Source organism: Xiphias gladius, chromosome 8 (genome assembly GCF_016859285.1).
Source record: "Xiphias gladius isolate SHS-SW01 ecotype Sanya breed wild chromosome 8, ASM1685928v1, whole genome shotgun sequence".
NCBI lineage: Eukaryota > Metazoa > Chordata > Actinopteri > Istiophoriformes > Xiphiidae > Xiphias > Xiphias gladius.
Window position 1 is genome coordinate 4,875,640 of NC_053407.1, and position 20,628 is coordinate 4,896,267.

The window sequence follows — 20,628 nt, forward strand, 5'->3', positions numbered from 1 at the left end:
CCTTTTCAGGAGCAAGGTTTTGAATTTGATGACCCTTCATTTTTCAGTTTTTGTAACTAGCTGTGAGAAGATTTCACAGGCACAAGAGATGTGACATTCTCTCAGGCCAAAAGATTATCCCTTCATTGGTGTAAAGACCAAAAAACAAAAGTTTTATGTGTTGTTTACCTGAATGTCTCTTGTTGTGTCTCTTTGTCTATCTGCAGTACCTCTGTCTTCTCTTCTCTACATGTCTTGCTCTGTTGGTTTAAATTCTGGGTCATGTCCCTGATTCTACTGGGATCAGACTTGGCTGGAGTTCAAGTAATTATAATAAGCCTGCCGCACTGGGTGGGGCTATTACATTGAGGTTTGACACCCTGTAATGGTCCATTGAAAGAAGGATCACATCAGTGAGTGCATGTTGGGAGAGAAAAATTGCTTTCTAACAAAAACAATTTTATTGATTAAAAAAACACAACAATAGATCTATTTGCCAGATTTAAGGAGTCTGTGGCCAGCTGCCACTATGGGTGATGGAACAAAGAAAAGAGCATCATCTGTTAAAGCTCAAACTTCATCTACAGAGAATCCAATAAAAATAATAAAATATTTGTTTTTTAAGTACACAATTGCATGCACATGATGTGTACTTAAAACACCCCAATGTATCATGTGTTACATTGAAGCGTTGGTTGTGCATGTCCTCAGAAATTAATAGGCATGTCCCAATCAAGTTATTTTGGCTCTGTTCTGATCTCAGTCCTTTAATATTGGGTATCTGTAATTATTTTTCATGAGCTACTTGATTCAACTACTGGAGGTCCTGGTTTAAAAAATACAAAAAAAAATAAAAACCCTCCACACAGTGGTCCACTCTCAGTTTTGCAGTGATGTTACAAAGTGGAGGTTCTTCCCTAACAAATGATCTTTAGCTGAGTACAGACACTGGCTGCAGAAAGCCCCGTTCATTGTTTTGTTTATTTTACTGTTTTCATTCATCGTGAATCCCTCTTAGACAAGTTGTGAGTTTGGGCTCTATCCGCTCCTTTAGAGTGCAGTTAGTCCAAAGAACACATATCTGTTTCTTTCACTATTTCATCAATGTTAAATGTTGAGGTACAATAACTTCCCTGCATTTGCACTGAGGCTGCTTACCTGTCACAGTAAAAAGTATATGTTTATATTTAAGGAAGTCACTTTTGGGCTCCTCAGTGGTGTGTTATGAGTTATATGTCATTTGTGCTTCTTATGGTATGGTTTTCTCCCTTTAGTCAAAAACTTTTTTAAGATCTAACCAATCTCTTCTCCTTTTCTCTTCCAACCAGTTCCTTCTTCTGCACTCATTTTTGCAATTAATATTTATGTTATACGTTCAGAGGTGTTTTGGGTGTTTTAGCTTTTACCGCCAGCAGTCATCAAGATATGGAAACAGGCATTCCAAAATACTGACTGGGATTAACAAAGAAGTTAATGTCTGATTTTCCTCTCCTCTCTCCTCTCTCCTCTCCTCTCCTCTCCTCTCCTCTCCTCTCCTGTCCTCACAACGATTTTTATCTATTCCATTTCAACTCCTCCACTGCCCTTCATTTGTCCACCATCCTCTATTGCTTCATCCCTCCCAGCGTGTGGTAAATCTCATCAGTGAGCTCCAGGAGCAGATGTGCAGGTTTCAGGCAGAGATCAGCACTCGCATCCAGGAGAAACGGGCCCTGGAGGAGAGGGAAGCCCAGCAGAGGGAGCCCAGAGGCAGCCAAGCCCAGGGCCACAGTCCTCAGCTCGAGTTAGCTGGCTCAGACCTTAGCCTTACTGGCTCTGACACCTGGATGCACAGTGGAGGACAGACTGTACACGTAGGGAGACTTGATGGATGAGCTCATCTTCCCTTCCTTCCCCATCATTTTTTCTCTTCTTCTATTTTCCCTTTTTAACCAGTCCACACACCACCCAGTATTTGGAAATTTTCACAGATCAAACTAACAACCTCTCATGAAGTGTCCACAGACTGTCTGTGTGTGTATTGTTGGATGCTGGAGTCACTGTACTGTGGTTCTTGCAGATATGGAGACTATTGATTGGTTTTCCAAATACTTCCATACATTTGAGGAGTTATTGAGGTTGTTGAAGCTGAAATCATGACAATTTAGTGGAAAAATTACCCTACGAAAGTAGTTCAGCCTACTATAATGGTTTGCAGGTAGATTCTAAGGACATAGTAACTCTGAAACTTGCCCCTTTCTCTGCCTAACTCCTTGTCTATTTGAAGCATTTGGAAAAACATGTTTCCATCCCTCTTTATAAATCCTTTCAACTTGGGTTTTGGATCAGAAATAGAGTTTTTATTTGATTTGATGTAGTTTGCTTGCATGACAGTGGTTCATCACTCTACTAACAAAGTTTACTCCTACACTGACCAGGTGAATTGGTCATGTAACGGTTTTCATAATAATATGTAATAAATTGCAGCTGGCAGATGTGCAGCCTTGATGGCTTTCAGTCCTGTTCTGGGTTCATCCTTTTCCTGGCTGTTGATAACTGCACGCTGTGGTATCTCTTTCAGGAGGATCATGTTTCCTATATTAACAACTGGACTCAGCCCTGGAGACCCTTATAACTGCACTGAATGTGATCCTGATGTTTGGATATCCTCCCATTTTAATGTTGGCATGTGTACAGTTCAGAAATATTAAAGAATTTGGCCTTGAAAAACAGATGTGAAATAAAAGGTGTTGTGTTTTTGTTTTTCTACAGGATTTGTTACAAGAAGTAAAGCAACTGAAAAGCAAAGTGGAGGAGCTGGAAGGAGAGAAGAGCCAATATGAGAAAAAACTAAGAGCAACCAAGGTACTTGTTAAACCAACATGTAACACATAACCCAAACATCTGTATAATTACCCAATCTGGATTGGTAACATATAGGTCATGTGTTGGGTATTTTACTAGTGACAACTGTAGATAAAGCAATAGATTTTCACTTTGTATCAGTGTCTCGATAGAAAAGTGACAGTAATGGTAATGTGCAATGTACATAGCTGGAGAAGAAACAAGTAAATAAATATAGTTGCAGGGTTTATGTGGTCCCACACATACAAACTGGTGTACTGTAACTGTGCTGTAAATATATTATAACCAGCAGTGTTACAGTCATTACTATAACATATGTATACTAACTATAAAAAGAACACATCAGGATGATGTAACTACTGTACAATTAAATTCACTATTTAGGCATGCCTTAGAGAACTGACGTGTTGTGAATAATATCTCAGTAATATCTCATATAAAAGCGTATAATTATGACGCCAGTGTGCTTACCTGCACTTTAAGGAATATTTTGAGATTTTGGAAAATACAATTCCTGAAATCTTTTCCTCCCCGTTAGCTTGCTTAGGAACCTGGGACTCCCAGCCAAGAAATAGTCCAGCACAACTCCCTATAAAATTACGTATTAATCTATAACTTGGCCAATACTGGCTTTTTTCCAATATGTTGGCCAATAATAATTTTTTGAACATAAACACATAATATTAAAGCATAATCTTTATGCTGATCTTGTAGATATATTTTTTTAATTGTGACCCAAATACATACTAAGCAGGACATTTTACAGTATAAAAATCTACTTGTCAGTGCTCTCTGTTTGACAAACTATATAATGGTGAGACCGTTTAAAAATTACCTCAAACCTTGTTGGTGTTTCTGCACTCCAAGGCTAAGTGTTTCCCTGTTTCCAGTCTTTATGCTAAGCTAACCAGCTTCACATTTACTGTACAGATGTGAAAATGGTAAATTGTAAAACTCTCAGACTGTAAGTAACAGAGTTACAGTAAGCTTTCTGCAGTAACCTAATTTTTAAAGGGTCATTTATAGTAAAAACACAGTTTCTGTATCCCGATTTTCCAACCTGGACTCCTCCTGGAAAAAAGCCAATCTTCTGGCCATATATATGTGCAACTTGGTTTCTAATCCATTTAAATATAAGAATGTAAATGACAAATCCTGTTGAAAGGGAAAGTATCATTGTGAATGTATAGCAACTATATAAAAGGAGAAATCATTACATGTAGTAAAACAACCTTATATTCAAAATAATTTTGTGAAAGACCAAGCTACAGTTTAGAGAATTAGTAAGTAGCAAGTAGGCAGTATCTACTAAGTAATAACTTGATACCAGTAAGTAATTTATGACTAAAAACCAGCTTGTATTGCAGCTGACACACAGCAGAGAATGATAAGGTGGCTAATTAGAAAAATCTCTACTGAGGAAATGAGGTACAACTATGTCATGATACAAATAAATTGCAAAATTATTTACTGTAATACTGTCATGTGGACTAGGCAAAGGGATTCCACAAGATGTTGGAAACATTACTTTGAGAGTCTGGTCCATGGTGACATGATTGCATCACAGAATTCCTGCAGCTTTATCAGCTGCACATTCATGCTGCATTTCTCCCGTTCTACCACATCCCAAAGGTGTTCTATTGAATTCAGATCTGATGACCGGGGAGGCCATTGAAGTACACTGAACTCATTGTCATATTCATGAAACAAGTTTGGGCTGACTTATGCTTTTTGACATGATGCACGATCATGCAGGAAGTAACCAGTAGAAGATAGGTAAATTAAGGCCATAAAGGGATACGCATGGTCACCAACAATACTCAGATAGGCAGTGGCATTCAAACAATGATGTTTGAAGGTCTGGACTTTTGACACAAGGCAGGTTGGGTCTATGGATTCAAGCTGTTGATGCCAAGTTCTGACCGTACCATCTGCGTGCCTCAGTAGAAATTGATATTCATCAGACCAGGCTATGTTTTTCCAGTCTTCAGCTGTCAGTTTTGGTGAGCCTGTACCCACTGCAGCCTCAGACTTCTGTTCTTGGCTGACAGGAGTGGAAACCAAGGTGATCTTAGCCCATCTGCCTCAAGGTTTGACGATGTGTTGTGAATTCTGAGATGCTTTCTCAGCTCACCACAGTTGTAAAGAGTGGTTATCTGAGTTACCGTGGCCTTTCTGTCAGCTTCAGCCAGTCTGGCCATTCTCCTCTGACCTCTCTCATCAATGAGGTACATCCATCTACAGAACTGCTGCTGGATGTTTTTACTGAATGTTTTCTGTTTTTTGCACCACTCTGAGTAAACTCTACAGTCAAAGTCACTGAGATCACATTTGTCCCCCATTCTGATGTTTGATGCGAACTGATGCTCCACACCTAATGTGCATTCGCAAAGTATTCAGACCCCTTCAATTTTTTCACATTTTGATATGTTGCAGCCTTATGCTAAAAAAAATAAAAAAATCCCCTCATCGATCTACACTTAATACCCCATAATGGAGAAAGCGAAAAGTGAATTTTAGAATTTTTTTCAAAGTTTATCAAAAAGAAGAAAACTGAAATATCTTATTCACATAAGTATTCAGACCCTTTGCTCAGACACTTGAAATTTAGCTCAGGTGCCTCCCATTTCTCTTGATCATCTTTGAAATGTTTCTATACTTTGACTGGGCTGGATTTGGAAAGGCACACACCTGTCTATATAAGTTCTCACAGGTGACAATGCATATCAGAGCAGAAACCTAGGTTACAGGAACTTCCTGCAGAGCTCAAAGACAGGATTGTATCGAGGCCCAGATCTGGGGAAGGCTACAAAATGACTTCTGGAAGTTCCTCCCATCTCTACAGAGGAGCCACACTGATCATTGAATTCTTGGTCACCTCTGTTACCAAGGCCCTTCTCCCCCAATTGGTCTGTTCAGGAGGCCACTGTGCTCTTAGGAACCTTCAATGCAGCAGATTTTTTTGGCCTTCCTCAGATTTGTGCCTTGACAAAGTCTTGCTTCTGAGCTCTGCAGGCAGTTCCTTCAACCTCATGCCTTTGTTTTTGCTCTGATATGCATTGTCAGCTGTGAGACCTTATATAGACAGGTGTGTGCCTTTCTAATAAATAAATAAATAAATGTCCAATCCATTAAATTGACCACAGGTGGACTCCAATCAAGGTGTAGAAACATCACAAAGATGATCGAGAGAAATGAAAGACACCTGGGCTAAATTTCAAGTGTCATAGCAAAGGGTCTGATTACTTGTGATAACAAGTTTTTCCTTTTTATTAATTTTGCAAAAAATTCTAAAATTCTGTTTTTCGTTTTGTCATTATGGAGTATTAAGTGTAGATTGATAAGGGAAAAAAATGAATTCTTTTGATTTCAACATAAGGCTGCAACATAACAAAATGTGAAAAACTTGAAGGGTCTGAATACTTTTGGAATGCACCTTGTATCTGTATGATTTTATGCATTGTACTGCTGTGCCATCATTGCAGATGTACAAGTGTTCCAAATAAAATGCTTCGTGAGTGTTGCTGAACTATCATCAGTAGCATCATTTTATACAGTTTCCCAAGTCAGTCTGACATATTCGGTACTTTTGGAAACTAAAATTAAGAAATGAACATAATTGTTTCTGAGTTAGTACAAAGCTTAATTGCACAACATGACTTTATAACAATGGACCAGCAGAGTTTAAACAGTTAATTTCCTTTGCTAAAAGAGCATTTCTCCTCTAATACATTGTTTGTTACTGGTTAATTTGAAAGAGTTCAAACTGCTATTGCTTTCTCTGTGCTTACAGTGCTTCCTTCTTCCTCTCTTCCTCTCCCTCGTTCACTATCTGTATCCTCTATTCTTCTCTATTAACCTCTATCTGCTTGCTCTCTTCACTTTTTCCCGCTCTTCTTTCCTTTCTCCACATCTCTAAATCAACCCTGTCATTACCCTCTTCCTGTCTCTTTCTTTTTTCTTTCTAGCTCTCTATCTCTTACTCTCTCCATGTGTGTTACCAGTCGCTCATGACCCAGCTGTCCAGCCTCAAGCTGACTGTGGAGCACACACAGCTGGAGAAGCAGCATTGGGAGGAGCGCTGGCGCAGTTCACAGGTGCCTTCTCTTCCTCCTTCTCTTCCTCCTCTTTTGCCTTCTGCTCTTCTTGCTCATTGTTTCTCTGTGTTTGTTCCTTTCCTCTGATTAGTACTTCGCCCTTTCCTAATACTTTCCCTTCCTCTGTCCTCCTGCTTTCCTACCCCTTCCCTACCAGTGTAATCCATTTGCTCTTACACTTCTCCACTTCCTAATTTTGTAATTTTGAATTACCAGCATTTCCTTTTTCTTCCTCCTGATCCTCCTGTTCCTCCTTGTTTCCTTTTTGTTGGTCTTGTGATTGCTGAACTTTCATTTCAAATCACAAATATTCAAGTAGGAAGGAATGGGAGACACAGAAGTGGAGAGAAAAATTTGATAGTAAAACATCCTGATTTTGACAAGGATTAGATAGGTGTGTTTATGCGTCAATGTGCAGTAGCAGAAGATGTTACAATGAAGCCAGGAATTCAGGGCAAAGGACCCAAAAGCAGACACACAAGACAGGCTGATGTTGTGAGGGTGTTTTTATATACAAAATCAGGATTGGGCTCGGGCAGATGGCCCAGAGGCTAGCAGCAAGGCGGAGGCAGAGGCGAAGGCTGGAACGCTCTGGTGGGCAGCAACGAAGGCAATAGAAATCATACATTTCAAAGGCTCTGTTGAATTAGTGCCCTTCAACACACCATGCTGATCAAAATGAGATTTATGATGAACAAACAAATAATCTTTAGGTGATGACAATAACATAATCATATAGTTTCTCTGAATTATTCTGTGGCTTTCCCTGATTCACCGCTTTATTGGGCTTCTATTGTTAGTTTCTAGGCTTCTTTGGCCTAGGCTGTTATTGTGAAGCAGCTTCTAGAGGTGGTAAAGTCCATGCACTCACCTGTTTTCTGTTACCTGTTGTTTGCAACTATTGGTCTTCAGCAGCTTTGTTTCCTATGATGTAGATATGAGTGAATATATTCTCCTCAACCATTTTTTCTTTCATTTTCACATTTTTGCTTTTGTTGGAAAGTCGATAGTGAAGATGAAGACAGCAGACTAGGGGTATGACATGCAACAAAGGTGCCTGGCTGTAATTGAACTAAAGAGGCTATGCATCATGTGCTGTAAGTTACCAGGGCACCCCCTGATACAGGTGGACGCCTGGAGCGGGCAAGAGCCTGTGCCAAAACCATAATTCATTCTTTAATTCATCAGTCATATGGGCTTCAGTGGGAGTGATGAGAAATGGAAAAACATTTTCTCAGACACAAGTGTCTGAGAAAATTTTGTGGTCAAAAGTGTTTGTGACCACGTCCTTAGCTGTTAGCGACAAGGCAATCATGTCAGTCACGTGAGACATCAACATTAGGTTAATGATGTTGGACAGCATAGTACATTTCAGGTATGGTTGTTGCCTCTTTGAAATTGTCTTTTTCTTTCCAAACTACTGTATATACTGTATTTTGCTGTCCTGAGAGGAATGTCTATCATCCAGATCTGGTGCAGGTTGATCCCTGAGCGATGATGTAGTTTGTGGTGGTGGAATTATTTGGTATGGAGAGAACCCAGGTGGTTGTTGGCACATGCGAGTGGGACCAAGTAATGGCATACTCAGTTTGAAATTTCTGCACCCATACAATACCTCATAAAGGCAGTACTTAAAATAGGGGTGACGATTCAAACAAAAAGAGACGCTTGAATTGCAACAAAGTCCTGGAGGTACAGCTTTGTGAATGGTAGATTTTGATACAATTTGCAACTGCCATTTCTAAATGACTGTCTGTCTGTGTGTATTCTTGTCACATGACAGTCACATCTGGCATAGAGAGACTTTGTGACTTTATGAACTATAGCCCTACTTTGATTCACAATAGATTTATTCACTTCCTGGTTGGTTTTTCTAGTCTGTGCTTTTGAAAGATGCACTTTATTATCAACAGCTCACAAAGCTGTCTAATATAATTAAGCCATTAAATCGACAACAATTTATATCACACACATAACTGCCATGAGATATCAACGTGTGAATCACATACAGATTTAAATTCTGATATTGTCCGATCTATGAGTAGACCTTATAAAATTCTTTTTTGTTTCTAAGACGACATATCCAGACCAGTTGCCTTAAACTTACAACTCCTAGATATTAAATGACCTGTAAGACTGACATAATTTATAGACATCTACTTTGTTATCCTCCACAGGCAGAAATCTCAGAGCTGCAGCAGCTCCTGGCTTCCAAAGACGCTGAAATACAGTGCCTGCAGACCCAGCTGCTGGCCAGAAATGGCACAGCCAATGACAATGCAGAGAGAGTAAATGGTAAATGGACTGCACTTATATAGCGCTTTTCCAGTCTTAGAGACCACTCAAAGCACTTTACACTAAATGCCACATTCACCCATTCACACACACGTTCAAACAATTCCATTCAATTCATTTTATTTATATAGTGCCAAATCATAACAGAAGTTATCCCAGGGCACTTTTCATATAGAATAGGTCTATACCATAGTCTTCATAGTTATATTTACAAACACTCAACATTCCCCCATGAGCAAGCACTTGGCCACAGCAGCAAGGAAAAACTCCCTTTTAACAGGTAGAAACCTTGAACGGAACCTGGCTAATGATGGGCAGCTGTCTGCCCCGACCAGCTGCGTTGAGAGAGAGAGGGGGGGGGGTAGCACTGTAATAAATAGTAATAACAGTAATAAGATTAATAATAAAACTAGTAATTATAATAATAAGGTGAATAATAATACTAATAAAACTAAATATAATATTAGTTATGATAATCATAATAATTGCAGCAGTGGGTGCTGAGTAAGATCATGGGGGCAGTAGGTGATTTGCAGTCACAGATCCAGACTCTCTAGCACCAGGAGCAGAAATACCTGCAGAAAGCAACAGGAGGAGAGAAGAGAGAGATGAGACAGCACAAAACTACGGTAGAAAAAAGAAGTCAAGTCCAGCCTAAGCCAGCCCTAACTATAAGCTTTAGCAAAAAGGAAGGTTTTAAGCCTACTCTGAAATGTGGAGAGGGTGTCTACCGTCCGGACCTAAACTGGAAGATGGTTCCAAGTAGAGGAGCCTGATAACTGAAGGCTCTGCCTCCCATTCTACTTTTGGAGACTCTAGGAACCACAAGCAAGCCTGTGTTCTGGGAGCGCAGTGTTCTAGTGCAGTGTTTTTTTTTTTATAAATACAGTGCTTTTCTATTCATTCAAACACACTCACAACGATGATACATCAGGGGCAATTTGGGGTTCATTATCTTGCCCCTTCTACCTCCTGAGCCACAGTCACCCCAACTGACACAACTGACACAACTGACAGTATGGCCAAGGACGTCAGATCCTAGCTGTCAGTAAGGATGTGTGCATGAGAGCCAGCGATATGCATGTCATCTCTGATAACCGTAACAACTAATCAACATGTTCCTCTCTCTTCTGCTGTATACTTGATTTGTTCTTCTCTCTGCTGCCTTCTGCTGTAGAGGAGGTGTATATCAAGCATCTGATAAACAAATGTGCAGTTGTAATGGGTCTTATTTCCAACCAGACTCCTCTGACTGTACAGCCACTTGACAACTTGATTTTTGTATATTTGTCACGATGTGTAATTTCAAATATTTATTCAGTATCTTGTTGTCAAGTGTTGCAATTATCTTTGTTAAAATCTCTACAAATCAAAAATTAATTTAAATAAAACTTAAAAAACAAAAAGTGGCGACTTTGAATGTTTTAGCTAAGTAATCACTTAATCAGGTGTCTGGTGGCAGAGTGTTTGGTTTAAGATTTGACCACAGCTGTCATATTAATACATCTTCACACACACAAACATGTTAGCTCTCTATCTCCATTTGTCTTTCCTTCTCATTCTCTGACTTGCTCCACATCTTTTTATTTTCTTTTCAGTATTGGTCACATTTCTTTTCTCCTTTCCCCAGCAGCTTTCACTCAGACTCACAGGCAGCTACCTTTACTTCAAAGGTGTTCTCTTTCCTCCTCCCTCAGTTAGTTGAGGGATTGATTGACACAAATATTAACATTTGAAATGAAAATGTGCATGGTTTTCAGTGAAAAGCTGTTTCTTTTTTTATCTCCCTCTCTCTTGCTCTCTCTCTCTCTCTTTGTTTTGGTTGCACGAATCCTGGCTCTTAGCTTTTGAGCTAAGACTCACTGTTGCTGTCTTTACCTACATTTTAATACTGGCACATTAACAAACTAAAAACAAACATCTGCGTCATTGGTGTCCTGTCATACTATACTATACTAATTCTAAGTGGCCACTTTATAAGCACGTATAAATCACCATGTACATCAGTGCCATCTAACATGTCTGATTTTAGCTCTTTGCATTTGCCTGTCACCCACTGCAACAAGCCAGATAATTTAAAGGGGTACTCCAGCAATTTAGTAATGTACTTCCATATGAAGTTTGTGGACTCATCAAAGATGAAAGAATGAAAAGAAAGAAGAAAAGAATGGTCAAAATCGATGCAGCAGAGGTAAAAGTGTTTAGCTGATGATATCACCACAACATCTTCAGGGTTATTTTCTTAGGCTTGACAAAGCTCCTCCAAAGCAGACATTATAAAAACTGAGTAGTAGTAGTAAACTGATTTTTACGTGTAAAATTGGTGGAATTCCCCTTTAAAACATGTTTCTGTATTTGAAAAGACATTGATTTACATTCACCGCAGGTTTGTTTGTGTGTTTGTGTTTTTGTACTGTATATTGTTGCCAATGAAAACCTCTCTAAGAATTAAATTTTAGGAAGTCAATAGAGAAATCTTGCTTTTCTGTTGGTATTAGCACCATTGCTAAACACAAAACCCATTCTATCATTATAAAATGCTGCAGTGGTGCAAGGTGATGGTATATGGGCAGTCATGCTGTCAGTATGAATTTGTTTTGCTTGTTTATTCATATTAGCAAGCCTGTCATGTCCATGGCCAGCATCACATCAGGCACCTATCAGATGCCCTAAATTAACTAGACACAAGGTTACTGTGAATGCAAAATAACATTTTAATGCCTTGTTTTTGTTTGTTAGAACAGGAATACAAGAGATTAAAGGTGGGGATGGAGTCTCTGTTAGCTTCAAATGAAGAAAAGGTAATTGAAACCTGTTTTTTCCCACTAGTTATGTAATTAAAATTTTAAATGTCTAATTTAAGAGTTGTTCTTGTAGAAATAAAGCGCTCAGTCTCTTTACTTGATTTATAAACGCCAAAATATTTGTGTCTTGCTGACAAATAGGATCGTCGTATAGAGGAGTTGACCATTCTGCTTGGCCAACACAGAAAGATGAGGGAGGTCATGGCACTAACACAGGGTATCAATTCCATCCTTTCTTGTCTGAGAATTGCGTTTTGGTTGAACTACAACATAGTAACACTGGAAAAGGTACCTTATCTTCTCTTCCCTTCTCATCTCTCTCTCCTATTATTGTGGTAATGTTGTGCTTTCTGTTTTCTGTGTTTTTACCAACCAGGGAGCAGTGAAGAGGAGCTGAGTGGCAGTTTAAAACTCAGAACCATCCCATATAAAGCACACTCTGATATCCTTAGGTCAGAGGTAAGATTACAAACTACTTCCCTTTTTTACAACCACAATTTTAAGCAATTTTGAGCCGTTATCAAAAAACTTACTAATAGGTAGATCTCATAGTATTAATCTCCTGAAACCTTTCTCCACATTCAAACACTGATATTTTGGCTGAGGAACTGTTTACACAAGCTGAAAAAAGAAAATTGTGTTTTGTTTCTGCATAGATATCATCAAGAGGCTCTTCTCCACTTATGTTATCTTCATCCCCTTACCAGAGAGAATTGGACCTAAGGTATAAATGCATAACACACATACATACACACATGTACACACACACATCTCACAACTCGCTATCAATCTTACCTTTTTGTGTCATTTGTTGTAGTATCCTGAATTCCATGGACACATCGCTGTTGTCCACTGGAGATACAAGTTTCTTTAATGGATCATGGTGAGAAGAAGCTGTCTGTGTTTGTATGACTTCTGTTGAATGTTGTGGTGTCCTACCTTGTCCAAAATGAAATGTCTCTTTCACTCAACTTAAAGTGTAAGCATTACTGTACACAGTATGTGTGCTAAACCAGATAGGAATGATATGATGGTATAATTAACTAACTAACTAACTCTCAAGTCTTTTTCTTTTTTCCAGGCATCAGTGCAGGTTGCTGTCCAGCAGTCTTGAAGAGTTACAGAGTCGATCCTTAAAAAAGGTTTGTTAATGCATTTTATTCTGTTGTTTCCTGCTACTGATTGTCTTTCATAATGCTGTTATCTAATCTATATGATCTAATTATCTACTCCAACCTGCTACATGTACTTCTGCTTTTTAAATACCTGATAAAAACATACACTAACTCCATTCTTTATACTTACCCATTATTTTCCTTTTAATCTCACTGTGTGACTGTGTGGGTTTTGTGTGTAAGTGTGTGTTTTTTCCTCTCTCGTGTCCGTGTTGGCTATAGGCTGTAGAGATCCAGCCAGCGGAAAGTGAATCAGATGTAGGGGCAGAGGTACTGATCTGCTGCATGACTTCACGCAAACTAACCTTCACCTAACCTGCTGCTTCATATAGAAACACACACACCTGACATTTTTACATTCATGTTCATTACATCACAGGGGTAGGATCCACTTGATTTAACTTCAGTCTCAAGTAAATTCAAAAACATACATTTTTTAGATGTTATATAAAAACCTTTTCTACATAGAGTTTTGTCAGACTTCATTGAGTTGAAAGTGAATTGGACTCATTAATGTTGTAAGAGGACACATGCAGTCAAGGCTTGCATGCAGATGATATGCAAGGATGCACAATATCCTTAGATCACTTACTAAAATCATAACCCAATAGGGTGTTTGCTTTAATTCTTTTCATACTCCATCATTTTGGAGTATGAAATTATTCACCTGATATTGGGTTGCACTGCGTTTTGGGTCACCAGCCTAAGCACTTAAGAATGATTATATCTCAAATGAAGCCATTGACAGGTAAAATCTGATGTGGTGTAGGTAGTAAATGTAATATTTATTTCAACGTGTGTGTAGTCAACAGTTGCTATGGAAATTAAGAATTTGATTTATAAAAAACAAGTTTGTTCTACAGAAAGACATAGTACCTACAGAATGCTGCATTTTAGTACCTACAGATTTTTGACAGTACTTTTGCTGATTGGAGTTTTGCATTCTTTATTTAGCAAATTCCGTATCTGTGATACTTTTCTATCTCTCAGGGAACTAAGCTTGATGTTTTGATCCTCTCATGGTGTGGTTACTTTTGGTTGACCTTTGATTGTGCTTTGAATACAACTGATCCAGTTACTGCAAAGCCTTTTAGAGTTCCATGCACTCCCCCCTTAAAAACCTTTAGTCTAACCATGATTTGACACTGAGAAAGCCGCTCTTTGCTTAGAATAACAATTTTACTTTTGACATTTTCACTTAGTTCTGCTGCCATTTTTCCAATATCCCAATGCTACTTAGAAAAAAATGATCTGCTGGAAACTTGAGGCACAGCCTTATTTATAACAGATGAACAATGGCTGCGAGTTGAGTTACTTGAATGAGCCTCTGATGAGTAGATCAAATCCACCTCAGTGTCTCTGAACACATGCTTCAATCGAAAGGATACGACTCAAGGAAATCTGACCTTTTGTACTAAGGAGTTAAGTTGGTCAGTGCCCCAAATTTGCTTAAATTTGATTGCTGACCTATAAATAGGGCAGAATCTTAAATATTTCCTAAATGTTTCTGAATCTTCAAACTTTCTGATTATTTCTAGGTTTACGTGAAAATATTCATACCATGTTCATACACACACGCATAAAGGGCCAAGACCCACTTGAAGTGGCTGTCAGTAGTGTTTGGCATCATGGCTGCCTCCCTGCTCTTTCTTTCTGCTGGCCTTTCTCCTGTTATTCCTTTAGAGCCCTGGTGACTTTAATGCCTGGTCAGATACCAGCATCATCAGACATTCAACCTCGATAGGAACACTCTGTTATGCAACAGAGCAAAGGAGCAATCAAATATGACCCCACTGTTATCTTATGAAAGATATTTAGTTGGGGCTGACTAGTCTGAACAGAGATGGAGAGGAAATGTGATATACTATAATATACATACAATGCATTGCTAAAATCACTAGCTCTAATGTATTTGAGCTCTGAATTGTTAATGAGTATCAGAAGCAGAATTCAAAGTTGGAATAAGTGTAATTTGAGGCTAGTTGGCTTCCAGTACCATACTTTCATCATACATGATGGAAGTTTATTTGAAATGTTTGACAATTGATTTACTGTTTTATTCTTTTGTTCTGCAGAATCCCCAAACGGAGCTGAGCAAGTACCAGACTCTTCCGGGGAAACTGAGTAAAAAAAGCGAGCTCAGGGTTGAGCTAAATAAAGAAGGAGAGTATTTTTCTCCTGTTGACAGCCACAACCAGGGCAACAGACTGAGTGAGTTTCTACATCACTAATCATCCCTTTAATATAATTATGTGCAGTTACCATATCAACTATATAGACATTATATTATTATAAACTTTTGATTCAAAATAGTTTCTAATGAAAGGGGTTGACAGAGAGGTTTGTGGATTATCCAGAGTAATATAAAGACTGAGACCTCAAACCTTTGAAAAAAACCCAAAACCATCTGCGTGACTTATATTTTGGAAAATATGTTAATTCTTTAAGAGTTAGATGAGAATGTTAATATCACTCTCATGCCTTTACAGTAGCCTAATAATGAAGCTATAGCCAGCAGCTGTTAGTCTGTCTTAGAACAAAAACTGGAAACGGGAAACAGCTAGCCTGGCTTTGTCCAAAGGAGAAAAAAATCCCCCTACCAGCACCTCTAATTATTACGTTACACACCTATCAGCCACAACATTAAAACCAGTTACCAGTTTTGCCGTATGAAAGGTGTATATATACAGTATAAATATTGTATATATACACCATATATATATATATATATATATATATATATATATATATATATATATATATATATATATATATATATATACAGTATATATAAGGTGTATACACACCATATATTTACATTATGTATACTCTGTATATATACCATTCAGCTATAGCATACCATTAACTGGTTTTAATGTTGTGGCTGATAAGTGTATCTTGTAAGTGTGACAGCAAGTTGTGGTTTTACGGATGGTTATTTGCCGGATTGCATGGCCAGGATTAGTGACTTTCTAGAGACTTGTAGTCGTGGGACACCAGAAGTCACTCTACCCAGCTAAGGAATAACAGGCGAATTGTTTTCAGACACAGTTCAAGCTAGGTTTTTCCCTTTGTTGGCTGCTTGCTGTAGCTCGCCATATAGACATCAGAGTGGTATCAGTCTTCTCATCTACCTCTCAGCAAAAAAGCATGTAAGTTCAAGAATTCCTTTAAATGGGAATGTGGTTTTGTAATTTGGAAGAGCAGACCCTTTGATGTAGAAATAAATTAATTGAATAAACTCTTTGTCAACTAAATTTGCTCCAATTGCTTCCTTCTCTGTGCCCTGTCTCCTTTTCTCCTGCCCCTTGTGTTCTGGCTGCAGTTCGCTGCAGGAGTGCCAGTGCTCCAGCTTTAGGTATTGTATGCTCAAAACAGAAATTCAAATGTCAACACTGGCAATACATATTCAGAAGACTTTACTCAACAGGCTAATCATGTTGCCTTGTCTTTGAAGTCATACAAACTCTTCTGACAAGCAAAATGTATGTCAGTTACCTCCTGAACAAAACAAGAGCCCCGTCACGGTCAAACATCAGAGTTGAGCAGTCAGGGTGAGTAACTGTTTTCACCAACAATCAGGGACTTCTAAAGCAAGGATAATTAGGAATCCTTCATGACTCAGAGAGCTGTTGTAGATAATGCGCGACTGTCTCACATCATTCACTGAAACCAACACACACGCACGCACGCACGCACACACACACACACACACAGTTAAAGCTAATAGGCACATAAGCACACAGCCACCCATGTATCCACCAATGCAGAGCCAGAGCCTAAAGTAGGTGGCTAATCAGAGAGCATTGAGAGGGCAAGGAATCCAAGCTTGTGTGCAGTTCAACTAGCTTAGACATCCCAAAGTAAATAAACAAGGATGCAATCTGACATCCCCCTTTGCTCTCACTGCCTCACACAGCTTGCTCTCACTAACAGTCTGAAGCAGGATTTTGCTGAGAAGGAGCAAGTCAAGCATGTACTGAAAGTAAACAGGAGAAAAATAAAACTTTCCATTCCATTCCAAATTCCATTGCCTGAGTTAGCAACACCTAGGAGGGAAAATCTCTTTTAGTCTCTGGTTTGGGTTTTGAGGATACTGTTTCAGCATGTTGGAGGTTAAGAGTCTCACTCCAAAGATGCTTCAAAAATCAAACCCAGTACCCTCTGGTTGTGCAATGCTCTTATTCCTCTTTAGGTCATCCTTTCAGCTCAGGTGACTAAGCAGGCTTCAAGGCTAACAAAGAGTACACATGACTTTTATGTAAACAAGCAGACCTGAGTTTGTCTGAGTTTCTTGCCCAGTTTGGCACCTGCCTGAGGCTTGTAGATTTGCATGTTGCTGCTTAACATGTAAACATTTATTTTGAAAATAAAGGGGGTATGACTAATGCTGGCCTCTAATATCATTCTACTTCCTTTCTTCTCACTTCATTAACCTTCTCTGCCTCAGGATCTCCTGGAAAACATGATCTCTATGATGTTGGTGGGTATTGCATCTCAACCCCAGTGTGTAGTACCCTGTTGAGAGGAGTGATTACTGGTTGAATATACCCAGTGTCAACCTTTAATATTTAATAAAGTGACTTATTTGTTGTCTTTTTACACCATTTTGAGGATGAACCAGTCAAATTTTGGGAGATTTGCCAGTTGACAAACTTCCCATCAAGTGGTCATATACACCAAATTTGTCCATTAGACAATTATTGCTAGTGCTCAATGTTACATTTATAACATACAGGTACGCTGTATTGAGTGACAGTAGATAGTAACACCTCCGTAGTTACTCAGAAAGTAATTTTAAAATGTAATGCATTGTAGGTTAGAATACGAGTTTGACAAGTACAGTATTATTGTGATTGGAGAAGAGGGGCTGTTCAAACTTAAATGATTTTTTAATGGGAATTTGTATTTACAATTACTGGTGTGGTGTACTGTAAGTAACCATAAAATATGTAGTGCTTTTCAAATTTGCCTGTCAATGGCGTCATATCCCCTATGCGCATGCATCAGCATTGTGGTTGTCTGCTAGAAGCAGTTAAATATTGACTTTTTATCCAGTTTTAAGCCATATTTTTATGATTCTGGTCTTAGGCCTTGGTTGGTTGAACTTGAGCAGGAGAGGTTCATGTTTTTGGCCCATACCGAGGCAAAAAATGCCAATTTTCTTCTGGATTTTTCCAGATTTCCTCTCACGTTATCAACACTCCTGTTGTGTTTTTCTTTGGCAGGATATCCAGAGAAGCTGGAGGAGTGCATCCTTTCAGACCAGTCCCCTCTGTCCTCTGGAGTGGACTCTGGACAACAGTCCACTATCTCACCAGAGAACAGGAAGAGTCCCAGAGGCATTAAGAAACTCTGGGGGAGGTACGTTTTGACGATATATAGTACATATGCACACATACTGTATGGCATGTAGACATCAATTTCTTTATGTTTTGCTTTCGTACACATTTTCTACCCTATATATTCATGATTATGATTATTATTCATTCTCACAGTATTTATCCCTCTTTCCATTTTTCCTTCACACACTCATTAGTATTTCTGTTGACACCAGGATCCGTCGCAGTCAGTCAGGTAGTCCCGTCCAGGATCACGACTCAGGGCTGGGAGAGTTCAAGAGGGGAGGCTTCAGAGCATCAGCTGGACCACGACTGGCCCGTCCAAGGAGCACACGGTACACATGCTAACTGATACACCAACATATATTTTCCTATATGTACGTGTGTGTAATAAAGTGAATAGTATCTCAAGGGGACAGAAGGAAAGACACTAGACTGAAGATACTTGTCTGTTTCAGATTACTTTTTAGCTCCTCTTTGGCAAACACATTAAGATCCCCATTGTATATGTGGTTGTGTATATATATATATATATATATATATATATATATATATATATATATATATATATATATATATATATATATATATATATATATATAAATATAAAAGAGTAGACATATGTTATATATATTTTGTTCAGTTGAATACATACATTATCCTAAATGTTTCCAGAAATTTGCAAACCCAGAAATATACGTAATTTTAATCAAGGAAACGGTCCTTTTCAAATTTGCCTGTCAATGGCGTCATATCCCCTATGCGCATGCATCAGCATTGTGGTTGTCTGCTAGAAGCAGTTAAATATTGACTTTTTATCCAGTTTTAAGCCATATTTTTATGATTCTGGTCTCAGGCCTTGGTGGTTTTTAACTATATATTTTAACAAGATGGATGATTTTAGTCATTGGACATCTGGATTTTAAGTTAGAGAAACAAGCTGAGCAAACGTTAGTGGCAGCTCGGCTCGCAGCCCCCTCGAGACATCCTGTGTCCAACGAACAGCATCGGATAAACACTCATTGTTAACGTGAAACTGCGTTAACCAGTGTTTTTTACCGGTTTTAATTGCCTGGTCCGTTTTGGAGAGGAGGAGATCTTGGTGGATAAATTAGCTCCCGGTAAAAACCTCCTGAACAATTAACACTTAAGAAATAATAACCGGGAGAAGCTGATGCACATCATGGCAAACCCCCTGATCCCACGCTACTTCTCCAAACTCAGATTTTGTAATTGTTTTGATTGTGAGACCCGATAGCGACAGAAAATTACATATTGTGTGTTTAAAGCATCTTTCTCCCTTTGATCTTTCTTTTCACCATGTAAGAGACCTGAAGATGCCTTTTTCCAAATGGAGCACAGAGCAGGTGTGTGACTGGCTTGAGGACATTGGACTCGGTCTGTACAGTATCCTTGCTTGCCACTGGGTCACCAGCGGCCAGACTCTACTGTCAGCCACCCCACAGGACTTAGAGAAGGTACACAGATACTGTACATCAATACTCTATATAGAGCATGTTTCATATAGTGATGCATCTGAGACATCTGTCTGGCTCATTTGGTGTACCTGATAAAATAATCTTCCTGTCACATATTTTTCAGTTATACCTGTCTGATCACTGTTGTTTTGTGTCTCTCATCAGGGTCATTTTAATTACTTAATGAGCTTTAATTTATCTTACTTTTCCAGGTAAAAAAGTTTATTGAGTTTCTAGAGTGAAATCTTTAATTTCTCTATATCTGTATAGGAGATGGCAATGAAGAATCCACTCCATAGGAAGAAGCTCCAGTTAGCCATCAAGACATTCAGCAGCAAGCAGCCTGAGAAGTCTGCAGAGCTCGATTTCGTCTGGGTAACTCGTATGTACAGAAATAAAAAACCCACAGACACTCATTGACAAAACTTTATCCCGAAATTCATCTTCATAAAAACTGGAATATTTTTTGTTCCAGGTTGGCTCGACGACATTGGCCTTCCTCAGTACAAAGATCAGTTTAATGAAGGAAGATTGGATGGACAGATGCTGCAGTACCTCACTGTGGTGTGTTTGTAATGAACGATGTGAATGTTAAAGAGCTGAACAACACAATT

General features: G+C 38.8%; 1 protein-coding gene across 9 annotated transcripts in view; it reads left to right on the forward strand.

Moving 5' to 3' along the window:
• ppfibp2b (PPFIA binding protein 2b) overlaps positions 1 to 20,628 on the forward strand; it is a 106,347-nt gene that overhangs the window by 77,277 nt on the left and 8,442 nt on the right. For 5 of the 9 annotated variants that reach the window (XM_040131868.1, XM_040131867.1, XM_040131871.1 and 2 more), the window contains 16 exons: positions 1,605 to 1,832; positions 2,731 to 2,823; positions 9,098 to 9,215; positions 11,955 to 12,016; positions 12,161 to 12,236; positions 12,396 to 12,478; positions 12,676 to 12,743; positions 12,837 to 12,902; positions 13,101 to 13,161; positions 13,417 to 13,464; positions 15,270 to 15,405; positions 18,423 to 18,558; positions 18,734 to 18,871; positions 19,864 to 20,014; positions 20,285 to 20,396; positions 20,490 to 20,578. In XM_040131868.1, the coding sequence (XP_039987802.1) occupies positions 1,605 to 1,832; positions 2,731 to 2,823; positions 9,098 to 9,215; positions 11,955 to 12,016; positions 12,161 to 12,236; positions 12,396 to 12,478; positions 12,676 to 12,743; positions 12,837 to 12,902; positions 13,101 to 13,161; positions 13,417 to 13,464; positions 15,270 to 15,405; positions 18,423 to 18,558; positions 18,734 to 18,871; positions 19,864 to 20,014; positions 20,285 to 20,396; positions 20,490 to 20,578 (1,665 nt within the window). Of the gene's footprint in view, positions 1 to 1,604; positions 1,833 to 2,730; positions 2,824 to 9,097; positions 9,216 to 11,954; positions 12,017 to 12,160; positions 12,237 to 12,395; positions 12,479 to 12,675; positions 12,744 to 12,836; positions 12,903 to 13,100; positions 13,162 to 13,416; positions 13,465 to 15,269; positions 15,406 to 16,519; positions 16,553 to 17,644; positions 17,678 to 18,422; positions 18,559 to 18,733; positions 18,872 to 19,863; positions 20,015 to 20,284; positions 20,397 to 20,489; positions 20,579 to 20,628 lie in introns of all 9 variants that reach the window. The other 4 variants (XM_040131876.1, XM_040131869.1, XM_040131870.1 and 1 more) reach the window with 4 other exon arrangements.